General features: G+C 43.8%; 2 protein-coding genes across 11 annotated transcripts in view; one reads left to right on the plus strand and one right to left on the minus strand.

The window, feature by feature from the left end:
* The window catches only part of LOC125707601 (kinesin-like protein KIF13B), a 42,227-nt gene extending 32,546 nt beyond the window's left edge, over nucleotides 1-9,681 (plus strand). Inside the window, exons 32-40 of one of the 3 annotated variants that reach the window (XM_048974847.1) lie at nucleotides 482-574; nucleotides 909-1,061; nucleotides 1,168-1,245; nucleotides 2,173-2,223; nucleotides 2,354-2,453; nucleotides 3,727-3,860; nucleotides 4,480-4,536; nucleotides 5,274-6,033; nucleotides 6,432-9,681. In XM_048974847.1, the coding sequence (XP_048830804.1) occupies nucleotides 482-574; nucleotides 909-1,061; nucleotides 1,168-1,245; nucleotides 2,173-2,223; nucleotides 2,354-2,453; nucleotides 3,727-3,860; nucleotides 4,480-4,536; nucleotides 5,274-6,033; nucleotides 6,432-6,652 (1,647 nt within the window). In that variant the 3' untranslated portion in view covers nucleotides 6,653-9,681. The remainder of the gene's footprint in view (nucleotides 1-481; nucleotides 575-908; nucleotides 1,062-1,167; nucleotides 1,246-2,172; nucleotides 2,224-2,353; nucleotides 2,454-3,726; nucleotides 3,861-4,479; nucleotides 4,537-5,273; nucleotides 6,034-6,431) is intronic. The other 2 variants (XM_048974848.1, XM_048974850.1) reach the window with 2 other exon arrangements.
* A 2,147-nt stretch (nucleotides 9,682-11,828) lies between these two features.
* The window catches only part of LOC125707606 (homeobox-containing protein 1-like), a 28,884-nt gene continuing 19,778 nt past the window's right edge, over nucleotides 11,829-20,934 (minus strand). The window contains exons 4-10 of one of the 8 annotated variants that reach the window (XM_048974857.1): nucleotides 20,253-20,363; nucleotides 18,853-19,006; nucleotides 18,120-18,202; nucleotides 17,346-17,441; nucleotides 16,875-16,963; nucleotides 16,491-16,574; nucleotides 11,829-15,644 (exon numbers count right to left, since the gene is read on the minus strand). In XM_048974857.1, the coding sequence (XP_048830814.1) occupies nucleotides 15,486-15,644; nucleotides 16,491-16,574; nucleotides 16,875-16,963; nucleotides 17,346-17,441; nucleotides 18,120-18,202; nucleotides 18,853-19,006; nucleotides 20,253-20,363 (776 nt within the window). In that variant the 3' untranslated portion in view covers nucleotides 11,829-15,485. The other 7 variants (XM_048974856.1, XM_048974855.1, XM_048974860.1 and 4 more) reach the window with 7 other exon arrangements.

Here is a 20,934-nt window from a genome sequence, read left to right on the forward strand (position 1 = left end):
ATCATATATAATTATAATATATTTCTATTCTATTTAGCCAAATTAAATATTAAATATCATACACATCCTCTCTGGTTCCTTTGCTGCTTAATCTGTCCCACCAAAATCTTTTCATGGTTTTTTTTTTTTTTTTTTTTTTTTTAACCCCCCCACTCCACAGTTGCTGGCCATTTGCATTTGTTATACGAGCCAGATTTAAGACCTAGTTACATCCCAGGGCTCTTTGTCGTTGCCTTTGAGCTGTTTTGTATAGAGAGGCAAAACCTTCACCAATTAGTGCATCTTGTAAATGTGTGGGGTGTGTGTGTCCATAAAGGATCTTTGGGCCTTAATTAGCAGCCTGGCGACCTGTTGAGAGTTGCCTCAAAAGCTGGAGAGTAGCTGTGAGACCCTGGGGCAGGGGCGGGTTTGGTCCGTGAAAAGCAGCTCACTTTTATGGTCATAGCTCACGATGCACGCGGACACGGTTCTGTGATTGCAGGGTTTTGCCCAGACCTTTCTGCGGCGGAAGTCCCTGCGAAGCACCATCCCTGGCTGCGGGGTCACCTTCGAGATCGTCTCGAACATCCCCAGGGTGAGGGGGCCGCGGCACACAACACCCAAAAGGCCGTCAGCTGTGCGTTAGGATGCTGCTGCTGATGTACAGCGGATGTTTAGCTATTCATAGCCTTAGCCTGATTTTGGCCTTTGACAGCTTGATATGGTGATGTCACATTAATTTCCCTGCCTCATTCTTTACAAGCCCCGCTTCTTATCAAGTGGACTTTATTGTCATAACATCCATATACAGCTATACAGCGGCATGAGATAGTGCCGGCGGACTGGCAGTAAATTAACAGTAAAGTGACCAGTGCCATTGAGGGGGTATTTATAGGCTTATCGCTTAACGAGCCGCATATACGTGTCAGGATGCCCAGAGCTCCGAAGACCGGGAGATGCTGGCCCGGCTGGCCGCCAACGCGGAGAACCCCAAATCTGCCGACAGCGCGGCAGCCATAGAGAAGTACCTGCGCAGCGTGTTGGCCGTGGAGAACATCCTCACGCTGGACCGCATGCGGCAGGTCGGCCCTCTGGGGCTTCCCGATGCGCTCAATAGTATCTCCCACTGTTCCTCACTGTGCATATTGATGTCCGTGTCCCTTTGTCCCTGCTTGTGTGTGTGTACAGGAAGTAGCAGTGCGGGAGCAGTTTGCAGCGAAAGGGAAGGGGAGCAGACGCAGCCTGAGCTCCCCCAACATGAACAGGGTAAAGGCATATGAATACGTGCCAGCCCCCCCCCCCGGAACACACCCGATGCAGAGGATCATCTGTAATATTAACACGGTTAAATGTCAACGCACAACAATTATACCAGTTAAAGCCGCCAAACTGCAAAACGGGAACAGGACATTAAACGTTGCCGTTACCCCAGTGTTTCCTTGGCTTCGGAGTGTGCTGCCTGTTAGCTGCATGTTAGCTGCATGTTCTACATTATACACATTTAGGAACAGCTTTGGTTGTACACACACTTGGATGATGTCGTTTCAAATGAGTTAACACGTTGGATGTGTTTCCAGCAACATATGTGAGTTCGGTATCACAGAGCCAACAGTGTGTCTTGGTCTTAACAGCTTCTCTCTCTCCAATGCCGGTTTAATTTATTGGGAAACAAAAATGTTCCAAAATGGGCAATTATGATTGGCAGTAACCAGCTGACAGCCACAATTAGCATAATGTTTTCTGTCTTGAATATCTACTTGTGGATTTAGGTTCCGCCCGTGTCGATAAATGTATTCATTTGTTTCATTGTGCGTACCGAACCGAAAATAATGCATTGAACAGTACACAACGAATACGTGTACCATTACATCCCTGATCCTGATGATATATTGTGTGTGGCAAACCTTTAGTGGCTTGTATTCCTGAATAGAACATGATGTTCTTAGCTTGTCAGCTGAAAGTCATCTAGTTAAAAGCATTGATCTTGAGTGTGTGAAGCTGGAGATGCTGTAATTATGCAGAGTGCGTTTTTTCTTAACAAGGACTGCCAAGGAGACTTGCTTTAAAAAAGAGATTTGTACTTGTTCTTGACGTTTATTGGTTGAAAAGTTCTCAGCTGTATGAATTGGTGTATAAGTTAGAACACACTATAAAATAATAATACCCTTCCCACCTCATCTTTCCATCTTACAGTTGACTGGGAGCAGACAAGATCTTTCCACAAGTTGCTTGTTGGAGGACAAGGTAAAATCTTTACCTGTTTTCTAAGCCTACCCACAGTTAGATTTCGGAACCAGTGATATAGTAGTTTTATGTTATACAGTCATCTGTATCGCTGGTCTTTTCTTCAAACTGTTGTTAACCGTCCATTCAGGGCCGCTGGGAGAGTCAGCAGGACATTTTCAGGACTTCTCCTCTACTGAGCCGCCCCCCTCTGCAGCCCTCACCTGCAGAAAGCCAGGAGCCGGAATCAGGTTTGCATCTTATCTAAACACACCCGTGAATCCCCTCGCTGACCTATTCAACCAAACTCCTACTGAAGCCTCACCATCTATAATGTCCTTGTCTTGCGTTCCTTGGCATCATTTGCAAGTATTGCATGCTACGATTGTCTCAACCTCATAGTTTTTTCTCTCTTCTCCCCAAAGTATTTTTCTTTAACTGTAAATGATTGCTGCCATCTCTTTATTTGGATTTATACATGCATAGCTTCTTATCCAAGTGCTAACAGGTTCGTTGCATGTGTGAATGATATGCACTTGTGGAGACAGTCTTTTTCCATTCATTATTACGACTGTCCCAGTATTGTAATTTGTTCTTATTTACCAGTGCTGTCAAATTCTGCTCTTCGTTCCTTGCCAGTAATGTTCCATAAATGCAAGACTCGGAATTATTCAGCTCTAAAATTCAGAGGATTTTATGGTCTTGCACTGTTGAGCAGCAGATGAGATGTCAGGATATAGAATGTAATACACGCCCAGACACTGTTTAAATATTTATGTAATATCAGGTCCTGCTCTTTATTTTATTGTCCTTCATCCCACATTTTGCTCAAGTCAGAGCACCCAAAAGCTACTGAAATGTTGTTTGCTATTAGTGATCATGTTCTTTAACAAAGAACAAATGCAACTCAATAAGAACAAATGGCAAGTAAAGTCCATGCGAGTTTTGGTTGGTAATAAATAAATGGGTTTAGCTAGGCATCTGTATCGTTTAGCTATATACACTGCAGAAAAAGTGCCTCGTACTATTACACACTCAGAAGGACACTGGAATGGAAAGCTGTGATATATATTGTTTCAGCTGTTTCTAACACCTGCTCTCTACGCTTTATTACTCGGTCTCACTGAAAAGTGGGCCGACTCCGTAAAAAGGGCTGATCCAATTTTCTCAAAACATGCCCAGGGTTGGTGAGCTGAGGGGAGAGTCATCCCTGCCCCCTCAAAATCCTGAGATAAGAGCTTGATTGAATCCTAACTCATTGTTGATTATTTAAGCTGTGATTTTTCTACACAGTTTATTTTCTTACCCTGTTGGTTTTAGGATCGCAGACTTTATAGGGGGTTGCGAGGGAATCCTCTGAATTTGACTGTGAAAGGCTTCTGATAGTGTTTCCTTCATCTAGCTGCGTCTGTCTGTATTTTCTCTCATCTGTCTTCTCCTATGCTGTCGTCTTTCTCTTCCCCTCTGCTTCTTCCACCTTCCTTGTCTTTTTCTTCCTCCTCTTCTTCCTCTACCCCCTCTTAGGTATCTCAAGACTGGCTGCCTCTTGTCTTTCCCCAGTGAAGGCTCTGGCTCCTCAGATGCCCAAACTGCTGAAATCACTCTTTCCTGCCCGGGATGATAAAAAAGAGCTTCGCCCGTCACCTCAAGCCCAGCAGGTGGGACTGCCCCCCCCTCCCCCAAGACCCTACGGGCCCCTCTTTATAGTAACGCCCCTGCTTATTCAAACATGCTTTTTGTGCATCACTTCCATGAGGATGTTTCTGAAAGAATCGAAATGAGGAACGACTGAGATGGAGCAGTCAGAGGCAGTTTGCGTGCACAGAAGTGAAAGCCTGCAAGTGCAGGCTCTAATAGCCTGCCATGCCATGAGCGGTGGGAGATCTCGTGAAAGGGGTAAATTAGCTTATCAGACTTTGAAAAAGGCAGAAAGAAAATGCAGTCGGCAGCAGTCTTGGGATTCTGTAGCTATGGCTGCAGAAGTTTTGGTAGGAAGAGAAAACTCGAAAGCAAATTCTAGGTCATGGTTGGAGCTTTTGTGTTGCCAGTGATTGCCCTCCAAGCAGCCGTAATCCTTGTCGAGCAAGCTATACATATGCAATACTCATTTATATCAGGAATTGGTATTCGTAGCTGTGAAGAGAGCATTAAAATATAAATTCACGTACAAGCGTTCGCAAAGCTGATTTTGTGTTTGTTGTCAAGCTGGTGCATTTGCGTAGATTCTTTCTTAAACTCTTGCCTCGTATGATGAAAGCTTCTGTTCATTCTCTTTAGCCTATTCCTCGCATCATGGTACAGTCCATTCATGAAGGCCCTGTTAAGCCAGAACTGGTAAGTCTGCTACACTAAAGGCAGAAATCTGAGAACAACCATGAATATTCCATTGTCACTGCTTGCAGAGCTACAGCTGGGGCTTCCGTTTGGCTTCCAGGAACCTGACAGTCTAAATATAATCCCTGCGTGCCTGATTGTTACATAATGTTTTGTTTTAAACTGTCTACCTGGTTAGTGATGTATCTTTAGTCTATAAGAACTTTAGTGTAGTAAAATGGAGTTTTACTTACTGTAGCCGTTTTCTGTTATTCTTAGGGCTGGGCAATTAATCAAATTACAATTGCAACTACGATTTTGGCTTCCAACTATTATCAAAATCGAGAGAAAGCTATTATTGTGCCGCAAAAATGCTTCCATTATAAATCCAGCGCACCCCTTTCCAGCTATTTTTTTGTTTGTTTCTCATTTGAATTATATTGAGAGTTCAATCACATTATTCTTTCTTTTGATTTCAATAAATTCGTGATATTTCTCAAGTTAATGAGTAGTCATCTTAAATAATCGTGATTATGAATTTTGCTATCATCGGGCATTTCGTGCATTTTATGATCTTTGAATGAAGTATAATGTTGATTAAAAATAAAATCGTTTACTTTTTTTGAACATTGGTTTAAATATTCTGTTCATTTATGGGGTTTCGCGTGGTTTTATGAGAAGCTTGTGTTTCCGGTTTTTGTGATGCACTGCCATTGCTATGTCAAAATATAATGATTCTGCCATGTGCATGTCTGCAGGTCACCTCGTTGGGTCACAGTCCTTCATTGGAGAGATTCTCGGACATGCCAGATTCTCCACCTTTATCTAAGCACGAAACGCATGATGACACGTTGCTCAGCCCTACCAGTGAGGTGTCAAGCGGTTATTTCTCTACCAGTGTCTCCATGGCAACCCTGTCCGAGGTGTATTCCACCGGTGGAGAGCCTGGTGCCTGCCCGGGTACAGCTAGCATCGCTACAACACCTAGCATTGACAGTGAGGACACGGTGAGATCGCTTAACTCCACCGCTGTAGTGGATGGGGGGAAAAATGGATTTCGAGGCAGTGCTGAGAAAGGAAAAGGCCATCAAAGAGCAGTGACCCCAGTGGACCTGAAACCTGCTGACAGGAACGGTCTTGCGTCTCCTCAGCCAGACACAAAACCTGTCCTTCCTACAGCAAGCTCCCTGCCAGCATTACTATCTGCTGACAGCACGACGAGCGCCTGCAGTTCCCACAAAGCGGAGATGACAGCGACCTCTGATGTTAAGCCCTTGAATAGGCTTATGGACGAGGTGGAGAAAACAGTTTGGCCTGAAACGGGGCAGTCAGGGAGCCTGGAGAAGCTGGAGATCATGTCGGACTCGGATGAAGCGCTGGACACCACGCTGCCGAACTGGTTGAAGGGTGGAACGCGGGTGACTGTGGGCGTTGGCAAGTGCGGGACGGTTCGCTACGTCGGGACCACGGATTTCGCAGACGGCATCTGGGTGGGGGTTGAGTTGGACAGTCCGTCAGGTACGTTTTGATTCCTCTACTACATATTCATTTATAATTTATGGTCCTTACAGTCTTCATCTTTTCTTAGCATCCTACTGAGGTCTGTGGGGGTTTATAATTTTTAATAATTATTATAATTTGAAGAGCACACCCCCATACATGCGATGTCATCTTAACCCCCTAATTGTCCTCCTTAATGAACAAAAGGACTTAATAGACTGGCTTGTGCAGAACGAGAGATATGAGCAAAAGCACAATGTCCTCTACAGAGGACAACAATGAATTGCTGGATCTCTTGAGGATATTAGATTAGTCCTCAAAATAGTCGTAATTTATCAAACATCATCACCAGCTTAATGAAATTCAGCATATCAGTAGCTGATTGGGAAATGCCTGATATCGGTTCATTCTTGCAGGAAGGGCACTCAGTGATGTACCGTCACTGTCCCATCTGTCCTCTGCAGGTAAAAATGATGGCTCTGTAGCCGGTCGCCAGTATTTCCGCTGTAACCCTGGTTACGGGGTCCTCGTGCGACCGGAGAGGGTGGGTCCTGCAGCGGGTGCCAAGTGTCCTACACAGGACCAGCGACGCAGTGGCTTGTCCCGGGGGGGGAACCGCAAGTCTTGGACCAGCTAATGGAGGCTGTGTCGACATCCCTTCCCCCTCCACACTGGCTCACAGATCTCCTGTGGTGTTGATATGTGTAGACCAGCTCCACCTTTTCTGACAGAGTGCGCCCCGTGGGTTGTCTCCTGCTGTCTGCCTGTGAGGATGTACACGTGATGCGCGGTATGACATCAAGAGCGCGTTTATCCGCAATTAAATCGCTTTGCCCAGGGAAGCGTGCTCGCGTGTTTAGAGAAATGGCAGAATCGCTGCTTTTGCTGCTGAATCAGAAAGTGATTTGCGTCTGATTGATTTTCCTGCCCCCTAACACTATTTAACAGAATGCAGTATTCTACAGCAATATTTTCCAAAAACCTTTGAGTGCAGCTGCTCTCCTTTCGGCTGAAATTATCCTACATGGTATAAGAACGAAACAGATCTTCTTACTGACAAAATGTTGCAGTAGTGTTGGTTTTATTTATATAGCTGAAAATCCAGATTGTGCCTTTAAGAATCAAGGAGGGGAAGGAAATCTTCTATCCACACAGAATGCCTTTTTAAAGACTGAGTTGGTCTCAGGGACGTTTCAGCAGTGCCTTTTTAGAGCTTCATGGCAATCCAAGCACACTGGAAAAACAAAAATCCTCCTTACACTATCAACTTCCAGCAAATATAGTTTGGGAAAAAAAGCTCTTCCTGTTTTTATTACATTTCTGAAGGCATATTCATGCATAGACATAGATATATTTTTATTTTCAGGGTGCGCAAAGACCCTCCCCTCCCAACTTGATTTTACTGAAATCGTGGATTAAGGTATGGAATGACAGGGATGGTCAAATCGAAGTCCTGTACCGCTGATTTTAAGCACATATGCTGGCCTACTGGGATGGACTGTAATATATACATTATAGTAGAGAGACGGACAGTATGTGTCCTGGACCACTGGGCAGTCCTTTCCATTCCCCATTTCCCCTTAAACTGTCATTATCTGTGTCATCTTGTATTGAGTCTAACTGTAGAAGCTGTATAGATGCAGAAAAGTGAAGATTACCTTGTCCCAGAAATAGACACAAAGTGCAGATTATCATTAAAATGTTTGTTTGAAATCAGAATTAGAAGCGGCCCTTTAAAAGGGTTAATATATTTACTTCCTTCTTCTGTGAGGGTCTCTGCTACCTGCTAACGCTTGCTGAGAATTTGAAATACTAGCCTTGATTCCAGCCCTCGATCCTCTCTAGCCTTAACTTTTGGGCAGGTCGTGATTGTGGAGCATCGACAGCAATTCTTTGTTTTTTTGAAAAACGGCCAGATTGGAATTAAAAAAAAGTCAGCATTTCAAAAATATGCAGCATTCTCACAGTGTGGCGAGAGGCCGCGAGTTCATCCCCTCTGCCCTTTCAAATAGCTGTCTGCAGAGCATTTTTAACACTATCATGCCTCTCCGAAATAAGAATTTCGTAGCTTCAGTATTGCATTCTGTTAAAACAAGCAAAATGCATCGTCTTAATCTGCTTTTTTCTGTGCTGAAATCTAAAATCAACACAAACCATACAGACTGACTGTAATATATACGAGGTGGTAGTTTTGCTGATAAAATTTTTTACCTATTAACCCTGCTTTTATAAACTCAAGTCCTGTTTCATCATTCCATCTCATCATATGTGTTGTATATACTTCTTTTCAAGGTATGGATTTTTATTTTGATTTAACGGCGCTTTAATTCTATTACTGCACCCAGTATAGGAATGACATTAAGGACAACAAATAGAATCCAGAAAAACGTGCTTGTTTAACACTGAATCCAACTGCATAGTATTTTAATACTGCAGCTCTTACCATGAACATACAGACGCCCAGATCAAAGAACCTGCACTGCCGCCGTACTACACGGTATGTAGGTGCATTTTGCTGAGGGATCACAGCATGCTGCTCTATGGAACGCACAAAGGGCCAAAGCGTCCATATGATCACCATTATTACCCGTAGCTGGACAGTGTTTGTATCTATGTCGTCGTTCCCTGTTTCCGTCTGTATTGTTGTGGGACCTTTTAATTACCAGTTGCAATCTGCAATGAAATGTGTGCAATACAGGGCTCCCTACCTCTGACTGTTCATGTACTGACTAAACCGATTCACCTGTAGGGTTAATGTCCTTTTTTTTGTAAAAATACTTTTGGGAAAAGAAAAAAAAATCTTTTTAACTCCTAAAATTAATATTCTTCTCTAAAACGTGTTCACTAAACGTATGATTCCTACTGCCTGTTTATACATATTAACACTCAGGTTGTAAATATTTGGTATAAGTACTGTATGTAAACATCTATTATATGTAAACAGCCCTGGAACACCAAGCAGTAGGTTAAGGACAACGTCACATTGTCGCAGAGGAAGTGGAGGTGGCCTTGGATCGAGTTGCTCTGACTAGAATGAGCATTTTCATGCAAAAGGTGCTGTGATACTTACCTTAGAATTTTACCATGTGACCCAGACAGCGGGAGTAAAACGGTTCTGAATGGATCACAGAAGAGGACATGCTTTTTAAGCTGTTGCCTGCTTGATCCTTGAGTGAATGGTCTGTCCTGATGGCCTGATGCAAATTCCGGCAACCGCCCCAATCCTTGTCACTGCCCATACGTCTTGCTCCCTCCCTGACTGCACTGATGTTCCTGCTGAAATTACTTTCCATCTGTGCCTCGTTTCATAATCGTGTTGCTGTGCAGCCAGTTGTGTGATGTGTACTATAGCTGTACCTACTGTACATCAGCCATTAGACAAAACATAGGTTTAATATTGTATTCATATGCTTCATATCAAGTGTATAATAATCCGATGTTCCCATTTAACACAATTTGTTGTATACTGCAGATGTTTGTCTGTATATGTACGTGGGAATGCATGTACATATGCACAGAGTAACAAGTAAAAGTCCCTAGTCTGCTAACTGAACTGTTAACTGATCATTCTGTGCTGAGACCCAAAGAATACAATCGTGTAATACTGTGCATTTTTAAGAAAGCAGTTCTTCTGGTCACAGGTTAATAAAATTTGTTTTTACAGAATCTCTGGAATTGATTGTCCTTTTTCATGACTGTCTTGGCCTGCTGCTGTTAATTTTCTTTCACATGTTCACAGTTTTTCATTTGTCAACATGAATCGATAGTTTAGTTTAGGGAAAAAAGGTTACGCAATTAGTAATATACTGGTCAGGGCTCCACAATTAATCATTTTTAAATCACAATCTCGATTCATTCCCCTATACAATCTTACTCCAGGGCTGCAGAGTTAATTATCAATGCATACCCCGGTCTCATTCTTTCTATACTGTCACATCAAACCAAGCACTTCCTTTTTCTCCTGCAGCATCAACACCATGCAACAGGGAGTGGGGGTTGAGAAACGGGTCTGAAATCACATACTTAGACATTACGTACTGAATCTCATTAGAGACCATCTACTTGAGAACAGCATGCATATACTTGGATGTAGTGATGTTGCCACCTCACATATTACCCAATACGGTTGTTTACGAATGACATAGCTTGACCCCCACAGAAGTTTAAAATCATTCAAAACTATTAATGAAAAAGATTCACCAATTAGCCATAACATTAAAACCACCTGCCTAATATTGTGTAGGTCCCGCTTGTACCATCAAAACGGCTCTGTGGAGAGTTTCCCGAAGCCGCCTCAACACTACGTTGTTTGTAAGTTCCGTGTTAAAAGAGAACTTGCAAACGATGTAGCATTAAGAAGTCTTAGGGAAACACACCCCTGATCTATTGAACTCCACAAGACCTCTGAAGGTGTCCAGGTGTATCTTGCACCAAGACGTTGGCAGCAGTCCTTTGTTTCAAAGTGGGGCCTCCATGGGATGGACTTGTTAGTCCAGCACTCATGTCCTTCAAACTATTCCTGAACATTTTTTGCAGTGTAGCAGGGCACATTATCCTGCTGAAAGAGGTCACTGCCTTTGGGGAATACCACTGCCATGAAGAGGTATACTTGGTCTGCAACAGTGTTTAGGTAGGTGGTCAAAATAACCATATGAGTGCCAGGATCCAAGGTTTTCCAGCAGAACATTTCCCAGAGCATCACACTCTCTGCCAACTTCCCTTCTTCCCATAATGCATCCTGGTGCCATCTCTTTCCCAGGTAAACTAAGCAAATGCACCCGGCTGTCCACATGCTGTAACAGAAAATGTAACTTATTAGACCAGACCACCTTCTTTCATTGCTCATTGGTTCAGTTCTGATCCTCATGTGTCCATTGTAGATGCTTTTGGCGGTGGACAGGGCAGCATCCCATCTCCTGTGGATCAGACCAGATGGATTAGCCCCTACACCCCAGATGCATCAATGAACCTTGGGCAATCATGACTCCATCACCTGATCATCGGTTCACCTTCCTTGGGCCATTTTTGGTAGGTACTGACCACTGCATACCAGAAACACCCCAAAAGACCTGCAGTTTTGGAGATTCTCTGACCCAGTTGTCTACCCCAGTGGTTCTCAGTCCTGTTCCTTGAGAACCCCATGCCAAAAAGTTTTTATTCTAACCCAGTCTGCAACCTGCCACTTTCATTATTAGCCTATTAACAACCATCTGAGCCTTTCCCTGTATCGGTGTACATATGAGTCAACTTATGTTTTCAGCTTAAACTTGTACACAGAAGGCAGTTCCTGTGCCATCAAGTTGCAGCTTCACTTGCCTTGTGCGATTGCGTAGCATCCATTATTCTGCAGAAGATAGTACGTCATCGGGGTGCCATTTGCCTTGTGTCTCATCCCTACTGAGGATTCAGATATACTGTCTTGCATTTGTAAATGAGTGGAGTGTGTGCCCTTTATGTTCTGGAAAGTTGTGGTTATCTAAATGTATAAATACATAGACAAAAATTATATTGGTTTTATATCACCAATACCGATAACTGGCTAACCTCGGTGAACTGTAAGAGAAAATCACGATCTTAATTTTGAGTGGAAAAAAAGTGAATGGTGCTGCCTTAATACATTTTCTACTTTTTAAATTTAGAAACCCATGTAAGGATATAGATATATACATTTAAAAATGACAAATATAATGGACCAAAAGTATGAATGCAAACATGTAGTTTGGTCTAGGTGGGATTCTGTTAAGAATTGTGAAGTATAACTCCAGAGAGAAATGCAATGGTAACATTCAAAAAAGACAGTCATTGTGGCTTCATTTATCATTGATATAGTATTTTTTAATTCTATAATAGGTACAATACTAAAATAAACACAAGTTAAATTTCAAAAACAAAAGTAACAAAAGCATATATACCGTATACTACATTTTAATTACAGAACAGTCTACTGTCCAAAAAAGGCACTAAATTCTGAAATAGGAGATACAGAACTTTTTAAAACTATTTTAAATTGATACAACAATGATTCATTTAATCTTTTTTTTTTGTTATATTTTTATATATTTACGTTTCCTTACACATATTCAACAAGGACAAATGGCAGGGACAGGAGAAGTCTGAACCCTGGGACATTAACGACGACATAACCCTTCAGAGGTCAGGGGTTGCCACACCTTCCATTTCCCATCCCCCCTCCCAGAAAAAAAACACAGCCCTTGACCTTGATCACAGAACATCAACCCCTGAGCCAAGACCCCAGTGACTTGCTTACTGTCCTTGTCACACATTTTAAATACACACAAAAGGTCTCATTTGGCGCAAGTGTAATGGCATCTATCCTATCCTTTTCTGAAGCAGTCCAAGGGGGATGCTTTATGTGTTCATTTATTCAAAGCTATCCTCAAAACCTCCAGCCTTCTAAATGGGTTTCTTGTGATTTGATTGCATTTCTATTTTTGTACAAGGGCCTGTGGACTGCATGCCTAAGAAGCAGTTTTTTTTTCCCCTAGAGAAGGGGAAAAAATGTTCTTGTAATTCACAGACTGAAAGCAAAACAGTCCTTTAGCTAGACTAAGCACAAAGAATAGGATGTGCTGTCTTACTGAAGAGGGATGAAACATATGTGTCAAAGGAAAGCCTTAAGTATACAAGAAGCTCTGCACAAAATTGACACCACCTTGTGCCGTATCACAGCCACAACACACTTCTTGGCAATCATGTTTAAGCAGATCTAACTGCATGCATTCTCTAGTATCAGTCACATGGAGCAGAAGAGCTTTAGTGTAGTTTGGCGTTTGGGCCCTTTCAGAATCTCCAGTCCGCTTCCAAAAACCCGTCCAACTGCAACTTTTGTACTGTATGTGCCAGAAAAAAAATATAAAAATCAAAAAACGTATCAATATGGCTTGCTGGACACCAGAAACAGTACAGGGAACTGGCCCAGGTCGGTGGGTCGTGTAGCGATGTGTAAGAATTAAAGTGCAGAACAACATTAGTATTTAAAAATAGTCTTTAAGCACCCTTGTTCTTTTCTGTTGATGCGTCTTCCCTCATTAGCTTAACAGTGGGAAGGGAAGCCACACGTGTCAGCATTTCCGTACCTGGAGTGAACCAATGCATGAACCTCATACATGGCAGTTTTAAACTGCATACACACTGCTGCACTGGGAGGACTGCCACTTTAAAAAAAACTGAGGTTCCCCCCAATGACCTCTTGAGCTAGGTGGGTTCTACACTAAGTCTGGTCAGGGTCAGGCGTTCTCCTGTACCCTGTGCTCTGAACCGGATGCTTTGTCATTAAGCAATCAATTACAATTAAAAACACAGATGGATTGCCATTACATTAAAATGGCTGATGAACAGATAGGAACCAAGGCAAAACAAAATTAATCGTAAACAAAAAAATGAAAAACAAAACTTCAAAAACATACTAAAACATAAAAAAAAAATATAGAATCGAGAAAAGTGTCATTTCATTCTATACATTTCTGCTTAGCAGAATTTTACACAGGAAGAAAAAAAATTATTAAATACACTTTGTCAGGTTATGTTCTGGAACAGTCTTTTTTCATAGGATACATGATTGATATAGAACCAAGCGCTAGATTAGTCAATAGCAGAGCTTCAAAGATTCCCAAGCTCTGAAGCAGCAGAGAAGATTTACTAGTCAGCTTAGCTGTCATTCAATAGCTAAAACATTAGGTTAGAAAAATCAGTTCATTTACATTAAAAGCAGCATCCTAAGAGCTAAAGGATCACGGTCTGTGGGGGCATTTTTAGAGGGTCTGCTCCCCTGAATCTAGAGAAAGCTGGTCATCCGCAATCTGTCTCAGCTAGTCTACCTCATGCCCTTACATCTACCTAACAGCTCAAGGGGGCCAAACTCGACTATGGAGGCGCTAATCTAGGTAATTTTTATTTTATTTTTTCATTTTTAATCACCCTTAACCTATTTCCACAGAACATTCAAAACCATGTAGAATATTCTTAGCTATATTTGACACATTTTCAATAACAGTCACTGATTCACAGATGACAGTTCATTTTTTTGTCAGTTCAAAAAAGGCCACCCAAGGTGACATGCTACATGTTAATTGGCCTCTTCAAGGATTCAATCTGGCCCCCCAGAGCCTACGCCCATTAATGAATCCAAGTGACCAATAAGCTTTGAGGGGAGGCATTTTGAGCACTTTGGCGTGAGATTTCTTCTTGTCTAATATCTTGGCAATATTATGGTGTGTAATCTAACCTTCCACTTTAGTGACACAAGCATCAGCCTGACGACAGCAGATGCAGCCCCACACTGAAGTTCTGTGTACAGTGAACATCTTTAAAACGCTGGTCAGAGAGAGTGTGCGGCTTAAGGCCAGAGGCATCCACTGAGGAACACACCGTATGCGGTCGCCTCAGCCCGGCAGAGTACACAGCGCTCCTCCTCCTGCCGCTATCGCTGCAGGGGCCGTGACAGATGCACACCATTATGTTTCAGCTGGTGGACTGCCCTACCAGCCTGACCTGATCTTATCTCACATACGCACAGATCCTCCTCCCTGCCCTTTCACCATTTCACACCAGGACCTTGATGTTTCTTTAAAATACACTAATTTGGGGACTGGAGTATTGAACAGCTCTAGGCTGTATTTTGGCAAATCAGCCCTGTAGTACTTCACAGGTTTTGCTGGATAATGGAATGCAAAATAGGGCATAAAAAGAAATGTTAAAGATTTTTAGTGCTCACGTTGTTTTCTTACAGGCAGTCGACTAAACGCATTAATACACGAATGTGTCCCTAACCTCTGTACCAGGCTATTCTCCTTCCCCCTTTGGAGACCATCTGAGATAAAGGCTGCCCCACACGCGCCACACTGTACCGCGTCCTGTTGAGATATGACGGTTGCCATCTTGTGTCTAGTATAGCTACAGCACTGAGGGGTGGAACGACAACAAATAATACTGCTGCTCTGAGAACAGGAAGAGAGGTAGAGAGAAGGGCCGTTCTCCCTTAGCCCCTCCCACACAATGGGGGGGATGGGGGAGTGGAATGGGTTTTTGGGACAGTGATGGGGGAGGGGTCCACAGTTGTTTGTTATGCCAGGCATTTGGGTACGGTAAGGAGAGAAGAGTGAAGAAGGCATACAACCCATTGCCTAGGGGAGGTACGGAGGAATTTGTAAAAACCTAATATTCTTTTAGTTAAAACGCACACAAGCATATATGTTTCTGTTTTACAGACATTTAACCTGCAGAGGGTGCCTGCCATGGGGCAACTACGGGCACCTTTGACATAAAACAGGGGAGGTTAATTAAGGATTGACAGCTTCTAACATTTAAGGATTACGCATAGTCATTTGGTCATTACAGAATGCGTCTGCCGTGAGGCGACATTGCACGCTCGCTCGACGTCGGACACTGTCGCACACACACATCCACACCACACCCCTCCCCACCCTGCCCACTCCACTCCTGGGGCCCCTTCAGTCATCATCCAGGACCTCTGTCTTAATGTCGCCGCCGCCGCCACCACCGCTGCCCCCGCCCTGCCGGGACAGCGCCAGGATGCTGTGGTTGACGGCAGCCATCTCCACTGCGAGCGTGATGGGGTCCTGGTGGTCGCTGTGGCTGGTGCTGTCATCCTGGGGGGAGACCAGGAGAGAGCGGTCAGTCTGGGGACTTCCGCCTGCCCTGCACCCTGTGAGGCTTCCACTAAGCCAGGCCTGGCCAAGCTGGCAGCCAACTGGGGGGCAAAGTGGACACCTACAATCGCAAGAAGGGTGGTTTGTTTAGATTGATTTCCTTCCTGTGATGCCATGACTGTTCACTTGAGGTCTTTGGACATTCACACAAACACCAGGCGGCAGCTCTGTACTGTTCGGCTGGGATGAACATGCCAAGATTCAAGGAGCAGAAACTCCACAGTTTCTGAGCATCGGCCTAATTAATAACTTGTCCCCCTACCCCATCAACATATCAGGAAATATAGACCAGAATCCCTAAAAAACTGCTGCTAAAATAATTCAAACCTCAGTTCATTTGACTATTGTTCTCATTTAATTAAAATACATATAAAGAGCTATATGAAATGATTTAGTTTCTCCAAATGCAATGCAACAAAAACTTAGGGAAAGGAATGGATGCGCGTTCATAGTTGTGTTATTCCAGTATCCACCTCAAACGGCTTCTTGCAGGCAAGAGAGAAAAAAAATCCAGACAGCATATTATACAACTAATTTAAACTTGGGAAATTACTGAAAAGTATAAAATAATTGTAAAAGCTAGTGGTGCGATGTCAAAGCCCACAAAGGTATGCAACAGTCAAGCTCAGTTAAGAGTCCAGTCTTAATTTAATGTCGGTTAACTATCTATTAGTCATTTTCCGTGTTAATTTTGTGATGTTACTTCGTTTTCAGTTTTGGCTTTATGCAGTGATTAGCTTAGTGTGCGACGACGGCTCTTATGGGTTAAGTGTTTTTCTAGCATACCTGTGTGGGTGATGACAGGTCAATTCTGTTGAAACCAAAGGATCTGGGGGCTGGTCTCTTTTCAAAATAGGTGACATCGCAGCCCTGCAATAGTTTCATGAAAGTCACATTTGTTTTCCCGCAGTTGTCAGGAAGCACACCTGCGGGTACACACCTCCCAGGCCATCTTGGGATCCCAGCCCCACCCCCAGTACCAGTGTCCTCCACCCCCCTCTCAAAGAAAAGACTCCAGGGACTGATCTGCGGGCTTTGGGTTTTCAAGAGGGGGAAAATGTCAAAGGTTAGGCTTTCGCGTGGTGGACACTGTTATAAACAGTACATGTTTTAACCCCAATCAGCTCTACTCCCACCAACACCTTGCCGAACCCTTGTAGCCATAGCTACCTGTTCGGAGTAGTCGTTGCCGTCGATGTCATCGCTATTAGAGTGACCGCCAGGGCTCTGCATGTCTATCCCATGGCTCTCCAGGATTGCTGCTTCTTCGAAAAAAACAGACCTCGCCATAACATATCTGAGGCAGCGTGCACATCGCAGACTCACTGCCAGGCGACTTGATTAATTCTGCCGGCGTCTGACGTCTTCGATTATGAAATGCGTCACGTCTACAAGCAGATGCCAGACTCCTTCACTAGAAACCCCTCGAGGTTATACTGGAACGCAAAAGCAAACTTAGCTGTGGTGCACTCGAAAAACACGACGAGTACTTTGCACAATTAAGGAAACAAAACAGTCCAGTGCACTCTGTATTCCAAAAATAATATCTGCCTTGGATCTGTATATAAGGACAGATGTTACTGTATCAGATCAAGCTCCCTGTCTTCCACAGGCACCCCCTCCCCCAACCTGAAACATTACCAATATTGGCTCTCCTCTTGATCTCCTTTCGCCGATTGGCAAACCAGTTGTAGACCTTGAGGGAAGTGACTCTTTCCAGGTCAGACAGCTTCTTCCCTGGGGTAAGAACAGAGTCAGTGAAAAACATGCATTTATGATCAAAGTTTTATGGTGAAAGGGGTACTACTACTACTGCTGCTGCTGCTGCTACTACTACTACAAGACTTGGTTTAGTCTATGTAATATGAACTGGACAGAATATCAAACAGGCCTGTTAAATCTGACATGCATTTTGGTACAGGAAAGCGAAGAAATTGCTGAGCACTGACAAAAACGGCTCAGCTTGCACAAATTCCCTGACAGATATTCATATTTTCTCTCTCTCTCTGTCACCCCCGCCCACCCCCAGACACACACTGATACACAAACCCCTCATTCATATATTCCCATCATTGTGGGGACTCTCCATTTCTATGGGCATAACCCTAACCCAGAACTAATTTAACCAGAAGTAACCACACAAAATACAAGACTTTTGGTCATTGTGATCCACACAATATAGGAAATCCAACTGTGCACATATGTATATATGGAAATGTAAAACCCGGGACTGAATGCGACACAGTTTCAACATGTAAACAGGCGTTTATAAAACCTTGTATGGCTAAAATATTTGTATTTCAAATAACTATTTTGCTGACCATTTTGAAGCAACATTTACAAACAGCGTTTCAGACATTTGTTATAGCTACGATCTTAGGAAGACTGTTCTTTTGACCCGATCGTAATCCGTACCTGGTTTCTGAATGACGGCATTGCAAGCATTGGCGATCTCCTCCCTCTTCGCTTCATCGGGATACTGGTTCTCATTGAAGTAGCTTGGAGACAGATGAAAGGCCAGGGATAATGTATCATCACAAGTTGCAGACAGGAATAGCAAGCATCAATCTTATATGTGTTGGGTGGCTGGCTGCATCTGTGCCTGTACCTCAAGTGGAACAATGCTCACAGTGGCAAGAACTGAGCTTGAAAGCAATCAGGCCACTGAATACCCAGAAGTCAAGGTCGCAGCTGGTGCTGCAGGCTCCCCTTTTAGTCAGAACTATCAGACCTTTTCATCAAATCAAACACGGCTCTGTAATTTGCATGATTTAGTGCTAAAGTACTGGCTGACCTTAACAACTGCTGCTCTCCCTCTTTCCCCCCCTTTAACTCAGATCTTCATCTTTGACGCTTTTATTGTTTATTCCCTTGTCGAAGGCAACGTTCTCAGCTGTAAATTTTCCCATTTAAAACATTTACAACTTCATGGATTTGAAAACAGCAGCTGCTTTTACTGAGCAGCTCAGGTTAAATGCCTGACCAAGAGTGGCATGACCTGACCCTAACCAGAACCGGCAACCCTCTACCCACAAAGCTAACAAACCTCACTTGGCAAACGACCCCAAATCCCCTTCACCTCAGATTCCCCTTGCACCTTGGACCATCGTAGCGTGGCTGCCCCATTCACCTCTCCATGCCTTCTCACCTCTCCATCACAGCGAGACACTCTTTCCTCCAGGTGAACCGGCTTCCCCGGCGAAGGCGGAAGCTTCCGGGTGTGGAGCTGATTGGGGGAGGCGTCTGTCTCCATTCCACCTCATCCAGTGCCATGGGGGCAGGCCGCATGGTCAGTGTGGCCCCTGGGGTATGCATTAAAAGCTCATACTCAGGCAAATGACACTCATCCATAGCTTACGCACACCAGAAAACAAACGTGATCGGCTGGAGTTCCCTGCTGCAGTCTGGACATCACCATAACCAGGTTGTTAATGTCTGAGCTACAGGGCTGCTGATTTACTGTTCTGTGTTGCAGAAACTCTCACCATAAAAACCTGACAACCTTCCCTGACTGGGCTTTTATCTTGATTTAACTTGATCAGTTACTTAAGTGCTTGTCAATTAAGACTTACAAGGTTGAAATATAGTATGCTCTCTTCTGCCTCTCCCTGTTTGTGCTTTAACTATTTGATTATACGCTATTGAGTCAATACATCAAAAGATATTTTTTTTTAATAAGACTTTACTGCATCTGTATGGGGGTGGGCGGGGGTAGCCCCCAGTTGCTGGTTTTCACATGGCCCCGTGGATCCCAGTGCCATTGTGGCCCATTAACTCGACCGTTTGAACAATCCTCTTATTCAACGACCCGTCAACTGTCAACAGAAACCAAGCCCTGAGCAGAGTAGACTCTGCGTACTGTGAACCGGTGGGCTTTGTGAACAGGAGGTGACCCCCGTCACTCTCGGAGGAGGAAGAGGAATGGAAGCAGTCTACCACCAGGGAGTTTGGAAGGAAAATTTGGCCGTCCTTCATTAGAAGAAGGAAGAAAAATGCTTTTGCTGGTTTTGGCTCAGTGCCAGCACTATGAATCACTACTCAGAGTGGCAAAGTACATGGGGGGAGGGGGTTGGATCTATAGATACACTTACACATCTGACAGTATCTCCCCTTGGCCCACTGACCTTTGTATTTATACGAACAAACACGGAAAGTTGCAGCACTTCTTGAATGTGGTTTATTAAAAATCGTACTTTCAGGAGAAAGAAATGTTTTTTTTCGACGCCCAGACTTCGAAGCACGTGTGCATGGCCAGCTGAAATACGGAGAGCTTTCTGTCTGGTGCACCAGCTTTCAGCCCGATCCAATAAAAAATTATGAGCCCAGCTACATGCCTCGCCTCCCACCAGAAGGAGCCCTGTAAAGAGGATGGTCTGCTTTCCACCCCCCACCATTCAACAAAGACTCATAGTGGGGGGAAAAAAAACATCAGATAATGACAGAGAAGTCATACTTCCACACTTTCGTGACAGACCAATAGAGTGAAACAGCTGTAGGGGGATGAAGAGGGGTGAGATGTCCGGGAAAAGGCAACGGGGTGGGAATTACCGGGGGTGGTCTTCTCCATCTGGTACCAGCGAAAGAAAGCCCTCTTCTTTTGTTCACTGAGGTCTGAACCCTGCTGCAGTAGCCAGTGGGAGATCCGACTTTGGCTGATACCTTTTTTTTTGGGGGGGGGGGGGGGGGGGTCCACCAAACAACGATCAATAAATAACCCAACACACATCTGAGGACAGACAGAGGTACTCACACAGCAGTACTAGTCCGCTAGCTCAGCATACACAGGGCACCGAGGGATAAAACACATTTACAACTCAAAAGAAGTGCTATAAAACCGAAAGTTATCTGGCTTAACGACGACCAGCTTAAAGGCAAGTGCAGCCAAATTATGTTTTACGCAACACTTTTACTGCAAGATGTGCATGATTAAAAAAAATAGAATATTAAAAAGAATCTTTAATGGAAGTTCAATGTGCTTTGGCAAAAAACAACTTTAACACAAGGACCCCAGAACAGCGCTTGCCAAATCATGCATTCATCTCCGTTCTGCCCTTAGAAAGTCATTCTACTGCATGATAACTTTGTGATAAAATGCTATTTAAAAAAAAAAAAATGTAGCTACGCTTGATATTCGTGTTTGCGGCTAGGGTTTCTGATATGAGGATGTGGACGGGGACATGCCGCCGCATAGCATTTGGGGAACGCCACACGAGCAACACACATGTGGTCG

The sequence above is a fragment of the Brienomyrus brachyistius genome, chromosome 14 (genome assembly GCF_023856365.1).
Source record: "Brienomyrus brachyistius isolate T26 chromosome 14, BBRACH_0.4, whole genome shotgun sequence".
Lineage (NCBI taxonomy): Eukaryota > Metazoa > Chordata > Actinopteri > Osteoglossiformes > Mormyridae > Brienomyrus > Brienomyrus brachyistius.